This window comes from Macrobrachium rosenbergii, chromosome 3 (genome assembly GCF_040412425.1).
Source record: "Macrobrachium rosenbergii isolate ZJJX-2024 chromosome 3, ASM4041242v1, whole genome shotgun sequence".
NCBI lineage: Eukaryota > Metazoa > Arthropoda > Malacostraca > Decapoda > Palaemonidae > Macrobrachium > Macrobrachium rosenbergii.
In genome coordinates this window covers 52,308,088-52,328,864 of record NC_089743.1, presented here as the reverse complement: position 1 = coordinate 52,328,864, position 20,777 = coordinate 52,308,088, and the positions used below count along the sequence as shown (strand labels likewise).

At 36.6% G+C, this 20,777-nt stretch overlaps 1 protein-coding gene across 3 annotated transcripts in view; it reads right to left on the bottom strand.

Moving 5' to 3' along the window:
- Nucleotides 1-20,777, bottom strand: part of LOC136855648 (nuclear receptor coactivator 2-like) — a 466,631-nt gene that overhangs the window by 151,451 nt on the left and 294,403 nt on the right. For 2 of the 3 annotated variants that reach the window (XM_067132856.1, XM_067132865.1), the window contains exon 2: nt 3,643-3,747. In XM_067132856.1, the coding sequence (XP_066988957.1) occupies nt 3,643-3,747 (105 nt within the window). Of the gene's footprint in view, nt 1-3,642; nt 3,748-13,991; nt 14,235-20,777 lie in introns of those variants that run through there. The other variant, XM_067132847.1, reaches the window with a different exon arrangement.

Below are 20,777 nucleotides of genomic sequence, written 5' to 3'. Positions count from 1 at the left end.
CAAAAACTATTTGTGCAGATACTAAATTACAACCTAATTGCCATTAAGTTTTCTTCTTCACATTACCATATTACCAACTTAAATTGATACTATACTATGGTGTCAGAATTTTTTTTTTTAATTTACACGATAGTAAAAGTCAAGTTGACAATGTTTTTAATTTATTAAAATATGCATCATTAATTATGCTTGGGAAGCCATTGGTTAGACTTCAAGACCACCACGTTAATTCATCTGAAGAACCACGTGACCCAATTCCCATTAAACGAAATTCTGTTGACGTAATCTGAAGTCCCAGCGAGAGGTTAATAAAAAGAATATAATAATAATAATAATAATAATAATAATAATAATAATAATAATAATAATAATAATAATAATAATAATTTTTAAAATTTAAAATTTCCGTAGAGATTGTTTTTTGTGTCGTATTCTTCAAGAAGACTTCATTAATTTGCCACAGTAACAATAAAAAAAAATTCTTTTATGAAATCACGACTAACTATAACCAATGATTCTCTCTCTCTCTCTCTCTCTCTCTCTCTCTCTCTCTCTCTCTCTCTCTCTCTATATATATATATATATATATATATATATATATATATATATATATATATATATATATATATATATATATATATATATATATATATTATATACACATATACATATACATACATGTCGAGAGAATTCGTTCATACAGGAACACCTCTGTGTAGAGTTATTATGTCCGTAAGCAACGTCAGACAAACAAGATCCATATCCCGGGATAACGCCAGGTGACTCCTTCAATAAAGCATAAAATATATAACCTAATATTTCCAATTTTAATGGTATGAAATTTTTTAATTTTTTAGATTTTAGTCATATAAGTTTTGTATGAATGCTTCCTAGGATAAATAACTAACCTTTTGACACATGCCTGCAAATTAAATATGACTAATACTGGGCATGAACAAGAGTTGACATGTTCAATCTAGGACATGAGCAAGTGTTGACAAAGGGCCGGTTCAGTGTATGACTTGAGCAATTGTTGATATAAGGCCAGTTCTAAATAGGAAGAAGCCAGTTTAATCAGAGCTACCACGTATACAGATTATTCTCTGTCAATAATTCTCCTAGACCTCCATCCACAGGTAACGTGTGAATGGCGTAATTTTCAAGTTCTTTAAATCTACATAACTGTGTACGTATGCGTACATGTACCGTATTTGCATGTGTATGAATTAGCATACAATCATTAATGAAATGGAAAGTAACATCAAAGATGTTACAAAGACCACTAAAAGACACCGAAAAAGTTTGCAAAAGGGTAAGACAGTAAAGAGGGAACTAGTCGATTGTATAAACAATGACATTTAGACTAAAAAGTCACTCCAAACTACAGGCGATGCATGACCGCAGGCTAAATGATCAAGTGGCAGATCTCCTGACATTGCAGGAACAAAGAGCAATGGTTTGTTTTTATGTCAGCAAATCTACTACTGCTTTTCTAAATGTTTTCTCTTTTTCATTATTTTACAAAAAAAATAATATATCTACGAACATAACTGGAATCATTAAAGATATCTATTCTATCAAATTATAAGAAAAGAACAAAAATGGCCCAAGGAATTTCTGAAAACGAGACAAAAACTGCTAGCAAAAGGAAATGATAAAAAAGTAACGTAAAAATAAACAAAATAAAAACAAAGGTTACGCTTTACTACAATAATAAGTCCCTGACTAGATGACTAGGCCGCACTAGGAAGAACAATAAAAAACAAGTAAAAAATGCGCCAAAGTTTCTTCGGCGCATTTCCTTATACCGTTGGACTATGCAACAGTCTCCCAGAGGATGTCGTGCTTTTGCAACTTCAAAAGTTCAAGCGAAGATATAATGCAGTACTAACCTAATCCTATTCTTGCATTTTAATAAATTTTTATCTACTTATTAATTCATGATATTTTTTCTTTTAATAAGTGAGGTCTTCTTTCTGTGTAACAATTTACCCCCTCTTACTTCCCAATAAACACCATATTCTTTGGAAGCTTGATTTTCAAGTCAATGGCCCCTATGGGCTTGTTCCATATGAACAGGGTTCATCTTCTGAATAATAATAATAATGATGATAATAATAATGATAACTGATTTTCAAAGGAAGTCTGGTATAAGCAATCAATAAAACTCAAAATAAGGGGAGAGAGAGAGAGAGCGATTAGTATATACACAAATATAGGAATAACATTTAGGTAAACAGACGATCGAAATGAGTGGCCACTTCTGTAGCTTAAGTAAAAAAAAAAAAAAAGAAAAAATCAAGGCTTTAATTAAACTGCTTAAAGCATGTGTCACTCCGGTAACTATTAACACCCGGTTTCTTTCTACGCTATCTTTTCTCCTCTTCTGTTTAAACCAAATTTCTTCTCTTCTTGTGTTTATACCAAGATTCTTCTGTCCACACAAATCCATTGGTTATTTTCTTCATTACGTGTCTCATTGGTTTTATGAGCTGCCCATAATATATATATATTAGTGTGTGTATGTATATGTATATATATATATATACATATCTATATCTATACATACATATATATACATATATGTATAAACACACATATACATACATGTAAGAGTTTGCTACATTGCCTTTATCCCAATACACTGAAAATAAGAGAGAGAGAGAGAGAGAGAGAGAGAGAGAGAGAGAGAGAGAGAGAGAGAGAGAGAGAGAGAGAGAGAGAGAACAAAATCAACACGTTCAAGATTATAAATTTTCAGTTCTATACTATAACACACACGCAAACAGAGAGAGAGAGAGAGAGAGAGAGAGAGAGAGAGAGAGAGAGAGAGAGAGAAATGTCTAACTTCTAACGTGGAAGCAATGAGTTTCAAAGTGACTGACAGGGAGGCGTGTCGGATTCTTTTGAGAGAGAGAGAGAGAGAGAGAGAGAGAGAGAGAGAGAGAGAGAGAGAGAGAGAGAGAGAGAGAGAGAGAGCCATATGTCTAACTTCTAACTAGAAGCAATGAGTATCACAGTGACTGACAGGGAGGTGTGTCGGATTCTTCAGAGAGAGAGAGAGAGAGAGAGAGAGAGAGAGAGAGAGAGAGAAAAATATCTAATTTCTAATGTGGAAGCAATGAGTGTCAATGTGACTGACGGGGAGCGTGTCCGGATTCTTGAGAGAGAGAGAGAGAGAGAGAGAGAGAGAGAGAGAGAGAGAGAGAGAGAGAGAGAGAGAGAGAGAGAGAGACCCTGGCAAGTTCAACACGAAAACTTTATTCTACTGTGTAGTTAATATAACATCATTTTGAGCTCGCGCCACGAGAGAGAGAGAGAGAGAGAGAGAGAGAGAGAGAGAGAGAGAGAGAGAGAGAGAGAGAGAGAGAGAGACCCTGGCAAGTTCAACACGAAAACTTTATTCTACTGTGTAGTTAATATAACATCATTTTGAGCTCATGCCACGAGAGAGAGAGAGAGAGAGAGAGAGAGAGAGAGAGAGAGAGAGAGAGGAGAGAGAGAGAGAGTAAATATCTAACTTCCAACATGTAAGCAATGAGTGTCACAGTGACTGACAGGATTCTTGAGAGAGAGAGAGAGAGAGCGAGAGAGAGAGAGAGAGAGAGAGAGAGAGAGAGAGAGAGAGAGAGAGACACTTACATTTGAGACTGGGGTTTTGCGTCTGGCTTCTTGCGTTTCTTGGACACGGCCTGGGTCGGGGAACTCATCTTGACCCATGCCGGGTCCTGCACACACGGGCCCAGCCTGCAATAAAAAAGAAAAGGGAAATTAATAACGGATACAGCCTAAAACGATTCTAATATATAGGTGCATAATAAGAAGGGCTAATAGGCCAAACATTTGATCAAGAATTACGTAAGTACACATGCCTAATGAAAACACTTGTATAATATATATACTGTATATATATATATATATATATATATATATATATATATATATATATATATATATATATATATATATATATATAAAAGATACAGTAGTGACCAGCGTCCTATAAATTCTTAATTTCATCAAAATTTAACAGATTTATCTAAAGTATTAAGAACAAAAATAAAGAGGCAGCAAAGAACGAAAGAATGAATCAATCTCTCTCTCTCTCTCTCTCTCTCTCTCTCTCTCTCTCTCTCTCTCTCTCTCTCTCTCTCTATATATATATATATATATATATATATATATATATATATATATATATGTATATACTGTATATTCACACACACATATACATTATAAACATTCACACATAAATTATTCATTGATGGAACTATACATAGCAAAGTGTTTCTTTTATTCATTGATGGAACTTACAGAGAGAGAGAGAGAGAGAGAGAGAGAGAGAGAGAGAGAGAGAGAGAGAGAGAGAGAGAGAGAGAGAGAGAGAGCACTGACCATGTCCTGTAATGATCACGACAGCAATAATGAAGTAATTGCTAGTGGGGTTACAATACAGCGAGTGATTACCAAGTTTCGGTTTCTTTGACCGTTTACCGCTGGGCAAACACAGCTAATGAACGATCCAAATAGCCTTATCATACGTTCCACTGAGAGAGAGAGAGAGAGAGAGAGAGAGAGAGAGAGAGAGAGAGAGAGAGAGAGAGAGAGAGAGAGTATGGGGGAGATGGTTTTAGGTTACTTTTAACTTTTTTTTTTTTTTTTTTTTTTTTTTTGAATACGGAGTAAAGTGTTCATGGACTAAGTGAGAGGAGAGAGAGAGAGAGAGAGAGAGAGAGAGAGAGAGAGAGAGAGAGAGAGAGAGAGAGAGAGAGAGATCATGGGTGAGGGGTATAGTTTTAGGGTACATTACATGAGTCTTAAGCGTCAATAAATCATTAAATTGATTTACAGATACACAACTTCCGACAATACCATAAATAGAAAAACGTTCGTTTACAGTTAAACTTTACATAGGAATCTTTACATAACCTGCCCATGAATGCACACGTACAGTTTAAAACCAGATACGTACAAAATAAAAACAATAATGAATAAGTAACTCCTTTAGTAACTACTCAATCTCTTCCTACCAAAGCTGAACTACTTACTATTACATACCCTTCATGCACTATGCAAAGTTCATAGCTGTAATTGCAATTAAACCTCTGAAAGAGAATGGACATCAACAAAAAATTATAGTCATTCAATAAACACACGTCAACGCTTGATGCTACTTAGCACTTTCGGATCAGGTCAAGATTAGCGAACCCATCTCCATGTCAAGAACAGCGAACCCAATGATCCCCATGTAAAGAATGGCCAACCCTTTCCGGTCCGAACTCCAGTTCCACATGAGGGCTAGTACTAAACACGGCGAAACAGTTGATTCATCTGCACTGTTTCGCCGTGTTTAGTACTAGCCCCTGGGGGGGTCAAATGTATTTCGCCTTGTTTATTACTAGCCCCTGCGGGATCAAATGTTTGGTATCGAAGTGTTCGTGTCTAGAACCGCGACCCCGATTATTCCCATGTAAAGAATAACGAACCCAATAATCTTCTTGTAAAGAATAGTGAACCCTACTGCGAGTGGGTTCGCTAATCTTGACATGATCCGTACTTTCGTTTATTTGCTCATGCTGTTCAAAAGACATTTCTCATAGAGAGGTACCTGATTCAGCGTTGATAAAAATTACATTGTCAGATTAATATTTTATTCGTGCAATAAGCGCACATAAATCAGCGTAACAATATTAATCCTCTTCACGCCAAAGTCGGAATCAATCAACATTTCTCTCTCTCTCTCTCTCTCTCTCTCTCTCTCTCTCTCTCTCTCTCTCTCTCAAACAATATATATATATATATATATATAATATATATATATATATATATATATATATATATATATATATATATATGTGTGTGTGTGTGTGTGTGTGTGTGTGTGTGTGTGTGTTTGGTTTCAAGGCTTTCAGTGCAAATTAAACCAAAAAGTATTTGGAAATAAAGAAGAGTACACAGGTCACGTGGCTGTTATGATAAATACACACGCACATGCACGCATATTCGTCATATACACACACCCATGCGCGCACACATACACATGCACGCACACACGCAAAACTTCACGAACCAAGATCGACCTCTTCTACCATCTGTTCCACTTTCACTTCTTAGCAACGCGTAAAGGGGCTTCCTTCACTGGCAGTTAGGGCACCTATACTGTAAGTACGGATATACGGGACTTCGTGTACTAAACTACGGATATAAGGGACTACTTGCATTAGAGTACAGGTATAAGGGACTGTGAGTGTTAAAGTACGGATATAAAGACTTCGTGTATTAAATTACGGCGGTAAGGGGTTACGTGTTTTAAAGAACGGAAATAAAGGACTCAACGTAGGCTATCAGCCATAGCTGTATTGGACTGACAGTTTTGCTAAATTGTATTGCAACGATTAGAGTCAGAGAGAGAGAGAGAGAGAGAGAGAGAGAGAGAGAGAGAGAGAGAGAGAGAGAGACCTGACAAACCTAAGACAAAATCTTTTAGGTTTATGTAAAGCAGGAACTGGAGAAAAACAAGAGAGACACGCATAATAACATTCTTCTAGGTAGCTAGTATGACATCATTCTGCGCACGCGCCTTGGTGTGTGTGTGTGTGTGTGTGTGTGTGTGTGTGGTGTGTGTGTGTGTGTGTGTGTGAGTGTGAGAGAAAGAGAGAGACAGAGAGAGAGAGGCCTAGCAAGTTTAGAACAAAATCTTTGTGGTTTATGTAGAGTACGAGAGGAAAAACAGAGAAATAAACATCCCTATAGATAGCTAACATGAGATCATTCTGCGCACGCGCCCTGGAGAGAGAGAGAGAGAGAGAGAGAGAGAGAGAGAGAGAGAGAGAGAGAGAGAGAGATGACTGATAATGCAAGGGTCTTCCTTCCCCTGAACCCCGTCGTCGGCTGCCACCTGTTACACAGAAACACACCAAACGGGTACGGTCCATTTTTTCACCTTCAATCCATCAGTTACTTCACTTAACTGCTCTCTTTCTTTTTTATTCTTTTTTAGCTGTTATCTAACCCTTTATTGCGGCCGCCGTTCAAGATAAACTGGCTTCATTTAAGGGAGATTTTTGTGAATAACGCCCGGCTTTTTCTTCACTATTTCCGTTTGCTTCCTGCAACTGACTTGCGCACTTTTGCTTAAGAACGAAAACTTTCCTTAGAAGAACTGAAAATAACTGCGCAAATTTTACACATACTCTTACACTGTCTATATGATAAATATGTATTTTGTTCATTATATATATATATATATATATATATATATATATATATATATATATATATATATATATATATATATATATATATATATATATATATATATATATTCGTAGATATATAAAAAGGCCCACAGGAACGAAATCTAATCAAGAACACTCATTTACACTGGTAGTCCCAGTCGAAATATATGAAATGTATATAATGTTTATATTTATGAATCATTATTTCTTATGCAACGCTGTTAGATTACACCCGTAAAAGGCATACACATATATAAATATATATGTCCCTATATTAGCTACACGCTATGTAAGCGTGGTGCCTGTGTGCATTGGTATGTTCGTCAGTGGGCAAGCACACGCGCACAGGTCTACCGGCAACTACAAAATCAATATCACTAAATCGAGAGAGAGAGAGAGAGAGAGAGAGAGAGAGAGAGAGAGAGAGAGAGAGAGAGAGCGTATCTTGAATTTGAAACAGTCTAGAACGCCAAGTGAAACAGATTTCTGTGTAGGAGAACTTTTTGCTTCATATTACGTACATCTTATTGAACTTCGTACCCTCAACGTGATTAATCGACCGGGCATATTAGAACTCCAGTGAGTGTTGCAGAGAGAGAGAGAGAGAGAGAGAGAGAGAGAGAGAGAGAGAGAGAGAGAGAGAGAGTGTGTGTGTGTGTGTAATCATGAGGCGTATTATGCAGTACGAAGTTTTCTCATGAGTTAAATTGCCAGTGATTATTTGCTGAATAATTCTGCATCTTCAAAATACATTAAAAAAAAAATAAACAAAATGTAAGCTAAGCCTAAATAAACGCAGACCGTTCTGAATACAGTGTTATGATGTTCTACCAAGCGGCCTAAAGCCACTGTTAACCAAAGAACAAGGACAAAAACAAGACTGCTTGTGGCAACACTCCCGACCCCGGCACCCGCGTTACCAAGTAGCGCGAGTTTCAAGATGTTTCTTTTCGCGATAATGACACCACTGCAACAGTTTAAGTGGGTTCCATATTGGCACATGCACGGATAAAATTAGCTTACTTTCGTTCCCAGTCGTACTCGTAAAGTTCTGCATAGATACGGTGAATTTAAACCAATTCGCTCATCACGCAACGAAGGCTCCCGTGCTTCTCACACAGTTGCCAAGTACTGCGATTTTCTCCAATTATCTGATTACATCAGCAGCTTTATCAATTTTAAACGAATCGTGCAAGGCGGCGAGGGACGGCTAACTTAACTTTCATTGTCTCTAATGTAACGTCATTTCAAGAGTATGATAATGGTCTGTTCGACTCCATTTAATAGAGCAGGCGAATGTTTAAAGCTGATAATTCACACTCCCGAATTCCTGACAAAAATAGAAAAATACTGAAGTGTTTACAACGTACCTTCATTGCGCCCTAGCAAGTACTCTCTAGATTATTTAAATTCTTCATTATTAATCCCCGCTACTTTCTCGAGACAATTCATGCGTCGATTTTTTTTAACCCAAATCAGATACATGATTAACAGCCTGGCCCTGTGTTTTTAATTATGATGTAAGGAAATATTTTCTGGTTACCAACCACCCCATCCGGCGCCTCTCTCTCTCTCTCTCTCTCTCTCTCTCTCTCTCTCTCTCTCTCTCTCCTCTCTCTCTCTCCAGAAGTACGAGGTAAAGTATCCACTTGGTATAGGCTACAGGGGGAATATTTTACATTACAACAAAAATAAAAATCAATATACAGATATCGATTGAATAAAAAATTAATCAATTGAAAAATAAGAATTAAACACATACGTTTCTAAACCACGTGAATGAGTTTTAAATTAAAGCAAAATATTACAATAAATAATCTGGCGAAAGTGAAAGCTTAGGAACAATCCCTTCCCCCCAACACTCCACTGAATCAACTGGGTATAAGACACCTCATCATTTCGTGCCCAAAATTCAATGAGTGACGCAAGCACCACCACCCATGCCGAGGCAAAAGGCGCAACATTTGCATTACGACTTGGGTCCAGTTTGCATCAGAAAACCGGGAATCATTCTGTACCGAAAGATGAGTGGGCACAGGGGCAAGGTTAAATGTTCTGTAAATATGCATTATGTACTGGTCACACTGATCTGGGACCAAGGTACTTTTTAATAGCCATAATGGCGTCTTCACCTCTCGATTTTATTTTCATTAACAATGTTTGGGTACGGTTTCCATTGAAAGCCCTGAATTCTAGGAAAGAAATAAATGAAGAGCTCTTCCAATACTGGTATGGAATCGAACCCAACATGGATACCAATAAAGACCACGTCCTCGTAGGGGGGTAGCGCCGTCAGTGCACCTCACAAGGTGCACTGTAGGCATTACTTAAGGTTCTTTGCAGCGTCCCTTCTGCGCCTGGCTGCAACTCCTTTCATTCGTTTTCCTGTAACCCCGCTCGTATTCTCTTTCTTCCATCTTACTTTCCCCCCTCTCTTAACGACTGTTTCATAGTGCAACTGCCATGTTTTCCTCCAGGTACACCTTTCAAACATTTTTACTGTCAGTTTCCCTTTCAGCGCTGAATGATCGCAAAGGTCCCAGTGCTTGGACTTTGGCCTAAATTCTATATTAAAGACCACGTGAAAGAAAGGTCAGAAAAAGACTTGAATGAAACCTGTCCTTATTTTTTCAAGAGCAGAGGCCAATGGGACTGGCAACCTTAGGATCTCTTCATGTCTTGACCCGAGGAAAACAAGAAAGAGGGAGGAAAAAAAAACTATGACAATGACCTTCGAACACACACTGGATGAAACACTTTCAGTTTCGGAAAGTGGCTGGTGAGGCGGAGGCACTGAAACTTTCCTATTTAATTTTTCAGCGTAATTTCCGCAGCTCGACAGAGTAATAGTAAGGTGTTATGTGCAATTACTTATTCCTCACTCTCTCTACACACAATTACACACACAGGCACGCAAGCACACACGCGCGCGTGCACACACACACACACACACACACACACACACATACACACACATATATATATATATATATATATATATATATATATATATATATATATATATATATATATATAAATATATATATATAATCATGAACCTACAAATGTCGTTTAGTATCCAATTCACGCTACTTCAGGGAATATCCCCGTTGGGGAATATCACCGAAGAGGAATTTCTAAGTGATAAATGGATCGGTACCGGCGGGTCTAGATCCTCGACACAGTACCTTCCAACGACTCCAGTCGATGGTCAAACAACTGAGCCACCAATATATATATATATATATATATATATATATATATATATATATATATATATATATATATATATATATATATTTTTTTATCACACCGTGATTTATATATAATCATGAAGCTACAAATGTTTTATCATTCACACCTCGGAATTTAATGGATACAATCATGAAGGGGAATTTATATAAGTGATAAATGAATTGGTATCGTCGGGACACGAACCCTTGACACGAAACCTATTCAATGGAGCGACTCCAGTAGACGCTACCCACTGAGCTGGAATTTATATAAGTGATAAATGAATTGGTATCGTCGGGACACGAGTTCCGACGATACCAATTCATTTATCTCTTATATAAATTCCCCTTCGGCGACAATTCTCCATCGGAGATATTCCCGAGGTAGCGTGATTTGATATTAAGCGACATTTATAGCTTTTTTATGATTTTATATATATGTATATGTATATATATATATATATATATATATATATATATATATATAAATAAATATTAAAGTAAAATTTACTCATTCCTTTAATTTTTTTTTTGAGAACTAAATTAACAGAAATTAAATATGAATATCTTGACACATATTGGAGAATCGACATGAACTCTTCTGTTTAAACAGTGATGGATAAAACAGTACCTACATCAAACCAACATCAGTTTGATGGCGGTCGTCATAATTTCCTTCCAGCCTTATGTCTAGAAACCATTTCACAATACATCTGAATATACAACAGCAAGTGTTTATGTTTACAGTAAAATGGCATTCACTGTTATTCCGAAATCTATGTTACCTGAATACCATGTACAGTATGTCTATCATATTCCTGAAGCCATACCAGGCAACTTTACCACGTAAAAAAAATTCTCGCTTACAATGAATTATTGGTATAGGCCTACACGCTTATTTCCTAATCAAGTGACGAGAAACGAAATTCCATAAGAAACATAAAGAAACGGGTAAACTGTATTCATCTACGACAAATAGCGTCTGCACATCTGATGAAAAGGAACTGAAAGTGTTGGAGAATCTCGCTAGCTAGAGAGTCCGTACATATCTGGGCTTCGAATATCTCGCTTTCCCTCTAACTCTTCTCGCTTGTAATGAATTATTGATAAAGAAAAACGAAATGCCAAGAGAAAAACATATCAAAAAGTAAATCTTATCCCACTATGCCAAAGTTCATCATCACATCTAATTAAAAGGAACTGACAGTGTGGGAGAAGCTCGCTAGCTAGAGAGCCTGTACACATCTGGGCTTCGAATATCTTGCTCGCTTCCCCAACCCTTCCTCTCTCGCCAGCCTTGCCAAGAAGTCCCACAAGTGCGGGCAAACGTTGCGTTTGTAGGTTACGTTGCATTTGTTTACAAATACAGCGACAGGATCAGTGTCAGTGAAAGCAAAACGGTGCGTCTCCTGACGAAGGTGATTTTCGTATTTTCTGGGCGTTATCTTTTTGCTACAAAAATGGCAGAGTTACTATCTTTGGTGATGAGGTCGACTTTGACTGGAGACTCATATAAATCAACATGACAGGGTGTATGTTGTAGCCAAAAGCTTTCCTACTGATTAAATTCTCACGCTATCAGAATGAGCTCTTGTTGCAATAGCAATAATAATAATTTCAGCTCAGGGACATATACAGTTACACAAGGCAGAGACAATACAAATACATAAAATTTTGATGCTTGAGATAAAAAGTTATATAAATAAAAATGTTTTACCTACACAATTGCTAATAATAATCATAATAATAATAATAATAATTTTACAACTATAAAAAAAGTACGGTAGCAAATGTACATATACAAATAACTGACATTATATAAACCGACTGATCACCTCACTTCGCACTCTCCTTAATAAAACTTCCACTTTATAGAATAAACATTCTGCTAAGAGGAATGAAAAGTGTGTGTGTGTGTGTGTGTGTGTGGAGGGACGTGGGGAGAAATTCCACTGCATAGAGGAATTCCGTTGCGCAGTGCTACAGAAATGACGAAGGTGGCCAATTTCGACTGGTCTTTGTCCTTACCGGAAAAAAGGAATAGGGGGGAAATCCAGAGGAAAGAGAACGGAAATTAAAAAGAATTCGGGAAAACCCCCGTAGGTAGTATAATGAGAGAGAGAGAGAGAGAGAGAGAGAGACCTGAGCATGCAAGACGGGAAAGCAAAATGGACCCTCAACAATTTATAAGAAAAAAATTAAAATAATAATAATAATAATAATAATAATAATAATAATAATAATAATAATAATAATAATACTCAACTGTTGAGCAGAATACAAAGGTCGTCCGCATACTTGCTTAACGCGATACGGAGTAAAACCAAATTGAAGCTAGATGCTTTTATTCAAAAGAAAAACTCGCTGGTTTAACTACAGTCAACGAAATTAAACTCTATGGTCGTGGTTTAACTAGACCCAAGAAGCTCGCAGAGAAAGATTAGGCAAGTCCACAATCATTAGAAAAGTATAAACATGAATATCTCTCTGCAAATTATAGTAATAATAATAATAATAATAATAATAATAATAATAATAATAATAATAATTATTATTATTATTATTATTAATTATTATTATTATTCATTCTGACGATGCGGACAGTAGTCCTAGTTTGAAAGATTAAGAGTATTTCTAACACTATACCAAGATTTAATACACAAGAAAGGGTCTTATATTAGTCACATCTTTAAAGAAGGCGATTGTTCTTCATAGAATTTATCATCACCAGTAGTAGTAGTAATAGTTATATTCATACAAAGTATTGATAATACAAAACACCTCATCAATAAGAAAAGACGAAGCAACAACTGAACTTTCACACAGGATACTCAACACATTTTGACTCGAACTACAATCCAACTTAAATCCATCACAACATGAGAGTCCAACGTCTTATTTTAACGACTTTATTGAACAAAATGCAGAGAATTTCACCAAATATGTGAAATTTAATTCATTACCCGAGAGGTATACACAAATTTATTATACAATTGGACCCCGTTATTCGTCCGAGTCCAAACCACGACACAGTTTAAATATACCTCGAATTTAACGTAACATTACATGGCAGTTACGGTTGGCCCAGTATGTTGTAGCTCAAATTTAGAACGAAGTCCTTGCTATACCAGATTACACTCAGAAATCAATCAATCAAATCAGGTAGACCAGTCGAGGTCGAGGGTGTTAACGATTCCACAGGGGGGGGGTGAGAATTAAAGGAGAATAAAGAATGAAGAAGGTTCCCTGGCTATTCTGGTGGTCACTAAGAGTCACATTCAATCACTGTAACAACGCTGTGCTACAAAGGGAGTGAATCACTTAAAGTGTGTGTGTATGTGTGTGTGTATTTTAACACACACACACACACACACACACATATATATATATATATATATATATATATATATATATATATATATATAGAGAGAGAGAGAGAGAGAGAGAGAGAGAGAGAGAGAGAGAGAGAGAGAGAGAAACATACTCATCCCAAACAAACGAGTAATTAGTGCAAACTTACCAGTGGGCAAAATTCCTCTCCATCATATCCACCATATTTTAGACCTATCAGCCTAATCTCGAATAGAATCCAATGCGAAGCACAAAAAATAAAACACACAAACAAACAAACACACTATTATAAAACTTTCTTCTTCTTCTTATACAGCTCCTGGTACAACAACGAATGCTCCCAAGACCTGCCGAATGTATGAACCTGCGACGAAGAAGAAACGCCTTCTCGCCAAGAGCCTCGGCTGAACTTGACCTACTGACGAAAGGAAAAGGGATGCAAGATACTGAAGGAGGGAGGAGGTGAGGGGGACGATGGGGGAAGAAAGGAGGGTACACGGGAGAGAAACACGGGGTAGGACAGATGGCACAGGGGGAAGGGGGGAATGGAGAGGATGAGGCACTGGGTCCTAGGAGGGAGGGGAGGGGGGGGATGAAGCAGTGATTCGCGTACTAGCAACCAACTTTAAGAAGAAAAAGTGAGTGTCTCAGACTTTCTCGTGGAAGACTTCGATGACGTAAAAATGTTGAGCAGGGAGGGAGAGAGGGGAGGGGGAATGTGACTGAGTTTATTTCCTTTGCAAAACTAGGTCACTAATATTAAATACGCGCCTTATCCCTACCTCTCCCCCCCTCCCACCCCCTCTATGACGACGTGGGGGATCCCCCAGCACCCTCCATGCTCCCGAGCAAACACCAATATATAGGTCAGAGTCGAATGGAGATAAAAATAAGTATCTGTTGCTTCTTTTCTGTGAAGGATGCCGTCATAATGGCTACTTGAGAATGTGATTCGACACTGGAAGGCAAAATTGACTGAGCACAATATATTATTTATTTACTGGGCGAATAAAAAAAATATATGATGTAACCAAGGCCTCACTTCATGGCATTATCTCGATTTTCAATTATATTTGCCCTGAATAGATACCGCTTAATAAACTTAACGCATGGAGTTTAACAGCAAAATAGAACAACGCTATTCACCTTGGTCTTAATTCTAATCGACTCTGAGCTTTCATCTTGAAATATAAGAAGTAAATCTAACTAAAATATTATAAATATAGGAGGGAATGTCAATTAAAAATTAAAAATATAAAATGGAGAATTAAAAACTGCCGACTGTCAGCTTTCACTGTCCATTCCAAATATGGTCAAACTGTCGCCGCTTCCCACAAATCTTAAAAAAAAAAAGGAAACCAGAGCAGTGCAATGGACTGACAATAGGGGGAAGAACAGCTTTAACCGGATTACGAAGCAAAAGAAAGACGATCGCCTGAAATTCCAAGGAAATTCTCGTAATGCAGTATAGTACTACACTGCGTTATATTCTCGTTAAAAAGGGAATTACGTATGACAAAATGTTTCAAGTTTCGTTGACCGAATACAAAGCTATCGATGGTAATATATGCCGTTTGATTAAGTGCAGACAAGTGTATATTATAGCTTTGACAATGGATCAATTTATCATGGCACTGCCAGTACGGATTAATAAAACAACAAACACTAAATGCTACCACACACACACACACACACACACGCGCACACACACACACAATTATGGTAGCTAACTGGCGTCACAACGTCTAGGTTATTGACACACAAAGAGAGAGAGAGAGAGAGAGAGAGAGAGAGAGAGAGAGAGAGAGAGAGAGAGAGAGAGATTGACTTATGGTTACTAAAACTGGCGTCGCAACGTCTAGATTATTAACGCAGAGAGAGCGAGAGAGAGAGAGAGGGGGGGGGGTAGCAGTAATTTCAGATAATAACTTTGGGTAATTCATCTCTCTCTCTCTCTCTCTCTCTCTCTCTCTCTCTCTCTCTCTCCCCCTTCATCTAGCAAATAAACAACTAGGAAAATAATCATCAACAACAATAATTAAGACACTTTCAAAAACGAATTCGGTTAGACCAATTGTACAACTGTGACAACAACAATAAAAATAACATTAATATTCATACCACTGATATGAGTAGCACCTGCGCTTAAAACAAAGTCAATCTCAGATCGTCTGATACTACGGCAGTGATAAGCGGTACAACCTGGACACAGACCTTGAGTAAGCCGCACAGTCAAATCCACAAACACACAAACACAAGACACACGTACACACACATATACACACATCTCGAACTGGACGCTGCAGTCATTTGTATCCCCACTGACTAAGGACCTTGTCCTAAGGTTTACCCTTCAGGGAACAAAGTTTCAAAAAGAAGGAAGAGCTTCTTCGTCTGAGATCAATTTCAATATTATGAAGGGAATTTAAATAGCATTTTCAACACACTTACAATGTTTAAAAATGTCAAATCGGTAGGACCATCTATCCAATATTATGAAAGGAATTTAAATAGCATCTTCAACATACTTACAATGTTTAAAAATGCCAAATCGGTAGGACCATCTATTGTGTACCCACACTGAGATAGGGGGTAAAAGATCTTTGGTCTTTTGATTTCATATTGGCCTATATGTATATGGTAAGTGTTTTACATGATCAACACTGTTTCATCGCTGCATCGCCAAGCTACAGAATTCAACCAATCGACGGTACAGATGACACTAAACGCAAAAGGTTACCCACATTGTAGTAGTCGGTTCAAGGGTAAATTGGGCAAAGCATACACGAATCAAGAGCGAAAAGAGCCACCGAAAGAGTGTAAAAACTAAGAGTTTAGGGTAGAACCTAAGGTTTCAAAGAATGAATAAGAGGGAGTATAAGATGACCAATGCGTTCGAGATGTTTTAACCTTACCTAGCAGGCTCTGTACTTTTGAATGATGTCAATGATAAAGGAAAATATCAAAAGAAGACTGAAAAAAAGAGTGAATGCCAGGATGAGCTAAAGTTAGTGAGACTGCAGAGTTACAAAGCGTGTTTACAAAGGGAGCAAACTGAGTGTACCGAAAAGGAGGAAATGGAAAGGAAAACGTCGCAAGAGGATGTTAGCAGGAAGTGCAACAATAAAGCTACAGCCCCGGACAAACAAACAAAAAACAGACAGACAGACAAACCACCACAAAGAGTCGTCAAAATCACACAACCGCCAACGCAACAGCAGTACAGCAGTAACCAAAAGGAATTCTATCAGTACGTGCATCATCTCATCCCATGAAACATAGACCTATCGCAGTGGCATTCCACGAGTCAACGGTACTTCATGGCCTTGAGAGAGAGAGAGAGAGAGAGAGAGAGAGAGAGAGAGAGAGAGAGACGGGAGGAGGTCGGGGAGTATGAGGGAGGATGCCGGACGGTTAGTGGGGGAGGAATGGGGTCGGAGAACCAGACGTGGGGGAGGAGAACAGTTACTGAATACCATAACACTGTAGAGAGAGAGAGAGAGAGACGGCGCTCCATCACTTGGTTAATTACACAACAGAAGGTGTTGGGGAACGCCTCCATCATTCAACCGATAATTGCTGACGCCAGAGAAAGGGGACGATTGATTTGGTGGTATTTATTCCCGCCAAAACCATCGACGGTGACATAAGATGCCGAGATAGAGAGGGGGAAGTTTTCCCGCCCCTTTTAATTCCGCTGACATGATAATGTTAATAACAGCAATATTCGATACAATATATATATATATATATATATATATATATATATATATATATATATATATATATATATATATATATATATATATATATATATATATATATATATATATATATATATATATATATATTCAAAACATACTAACATGAATAGTTTTATGACTGATTAAGATATGAGCAAAACTACACAGAATAATAATAATAATAATAATAATAATAAGCTTTCCACCCTTTTATTCCTGACATATTAACTGTTAATAACAGCAATAATCGGTACAATATAATTATTCAAAACTTTTACTGAAATTAATAAATTTACGGTGGATTAAAATAATAAAACTAAATAGATTAAAATAATAATAATAATAATAATAATAATAATAATAATAATAATAATCTTTCCACCCTATTATATTATTAATATTGTTAATAACAGCAATAATCGGTACAATATAATTACTCAAAACTTTTACTGAAATTAATAAATTCACAGTGGATTAAAATAATAAAACTAAATAGATTAAAATAATAATAATAATAATAATAATAATAATAATAATAATAATAATCTTACCACCCTATTATATTATTAATATTGTTAATAACAGCAATAATCGGTATAAGATAAGTAATCAAAATTTTACGGGCATGAATAAATTTACGATTAACATGTGAACAAAACTACACACACTAAAATAAAAAATAAAAATTAAATAATAACAGTGAAAAAAAGTCGGTGTGACACAGGAAATTGTCAGACATGAGCTGAAAGATTTGTGTTTCTTATTTTTCTTTTTGCAAATAACACCTTGTCATGTTCATGCAAATGCTAACGGATGTTTTAATGGGTCAAGGTTATGCGAGTAACCCTGAAATATGTAGGTTACATATATCAACATCCGTTAGGCCTAACAAGCACGTGGGCCTTCGAGCTTAAAACAGAAATAACAACACTGAACGTCAATTGTATTAACACTGAACTTTGTGGCCAAGTTTACAGTATCATTCATACATACATACACACACACACACACACACACACACACACATATATATATATACATATATATATATGTAAAATTTTGATTACTTATCTTATACCGATTATTGCTGTTATTAACAATATTAATAATATAATAGGGTGGAAAGATTATTATTATAATCATTATTATTATTTTAATCTATTTAGTTTTATTATTTTAATCCACTGTGAATTTATTAATTTCAGTAAAAGTTTTGAGTAATTATATATATATATATATATATATATATATATATATATATATATATATATATATATATATATATACTGTATATATAATTTCTTCTGAAAGAGGCCAATAAAGGAAAATAAAAAATGTTAATAAGCCACTACGGCGGCAAATACACTGAATGAAATATAGTGATTTAGTTATATTTCTTTCTGTCTTTCATGGGCCTTTAGAAGATAAATATTATATTGTTAAGATAAATATTATATTGTTATATAATATATATATATATATATATATATATATATATATATATATATATATATATATATATATATACAGTATATAAATATATATATACACACACACGGAACTGGCAACATAATGCCCTGTTCTACCCCAGTTGCGATGAAGAAAAATAAGAAAAGAAAATACAACGGTGGAAGATTGTGGCTTTACAATGAAAGAAGCTGCAAATCTGACTCTTCATCAATGAAAGACTACAAGCTAGGAAAAACGGAAGAAGGGAGAATAACGGAACTTTTACCAAACGGAAAGCAAGTCAGAGGATTTCATGAGGCCTGGTGGGTGCAAAGGAATCGCCTCATATAAGAGAATACCAAAAGGTAGGTGAATTCACTGATAATAATAAAAATAATTTCCTTAGATTCAAACCTACCGAGGAGGGAGACTAACAGCCAGAAAAACTCAAGCGTCCATCATCAGGCTTAGTAACTAAGACTAATAAAAGAATAAACAGTCAATAAAAAAGAATAAGGATGATGGAAGACATTAGGTTAAATAATGTAAGAGCAAGCAGATGAAGTGGAAGACACTTGTAACAAAACACAGGAGTAAGACGTGGGAAACAAGGAGACACCTTCTGGAAACAACACAAGAGTAAGAAGTGGGAGACACCTATTGGCAACACAATACAAGAATAAGAAGTGGGAAACACCTTTTGGCAACACAATACAAGAGTAAGAAGTGGGAGACATCTTTGACAACACAATACAAGAGTATGAAGTGGGAGAAACCTTTTGGCAACATAATACAAGAGTAAGAAGTGAGAGACATCTTTGGCAACACAAAACTAGAATAAGACGTGGGAGACACCTTTTGGCAATACAATACAAGAGTATGAAGTGGGAAACACCTTTTGGCAACAAAATACAAACGTAAGAAGTGGGAGACATCTTTGGCAACACAATACAAGAGTAAGAAGTGGGAGACACCCTTTGGCAACACAATACAAGAGTAAGAAATGAGAGAGATCTTTGGCAACACAAAACTAGAATAAGTGGGAGACACCTTTTGGCAACACAATACAAGCGTAAGAAGTGGGGGACACCTTTTGGCAACAATACAAGAGCAAGAAGTGGGAGACACCTTCTGGCAACATAATACAAGAGTAAGAAGTGAGAGACATCTTTGGCAACACAAAACTAGAATAAGACGTGGGAGACACCTTTTGGCAATACAATACAAGAGTAAGAAGTGGGAAACACCTTTTGGCAACACAATACAAGCATAAGAAGTGGGAGACATCTTTGGCAACACAAAACTAGAATAAGTGGGAGACACCTTTTGGCAACAATACAAGCGTAAGAAGTGGGGGACACCTTTTGGCAACAATACAAGAGTTACAAGTGGGAGACATCTTTGGCAACGCAATACAAGAGTAAGATGTGGGAGGTGCCTTTTGACAACACAATACACTAGTAAGAAGTGGGAGACATCTTTGGCAACAAAATACAAGAGTAAGAAATAGGAGACACCTTTTGGCAACACAATACAAGAGTAAGAAGTGGGAGACACCATTTTAGCAACACAATACAAGAGTACGAAGTGGGAGACATCTTTGGCAACACAATAGGCTACAAAAGTAAGAAGTGGGAGACACCTTTTGGCAACACAATACAACAGTAAGAAGTGGGAGACACCGTTTGGCGACACCATACAACAGTAAGAACTGGGAGACATCTTTGACAACACAATGCAAGAGTAAGAAGTGGAAGACACCT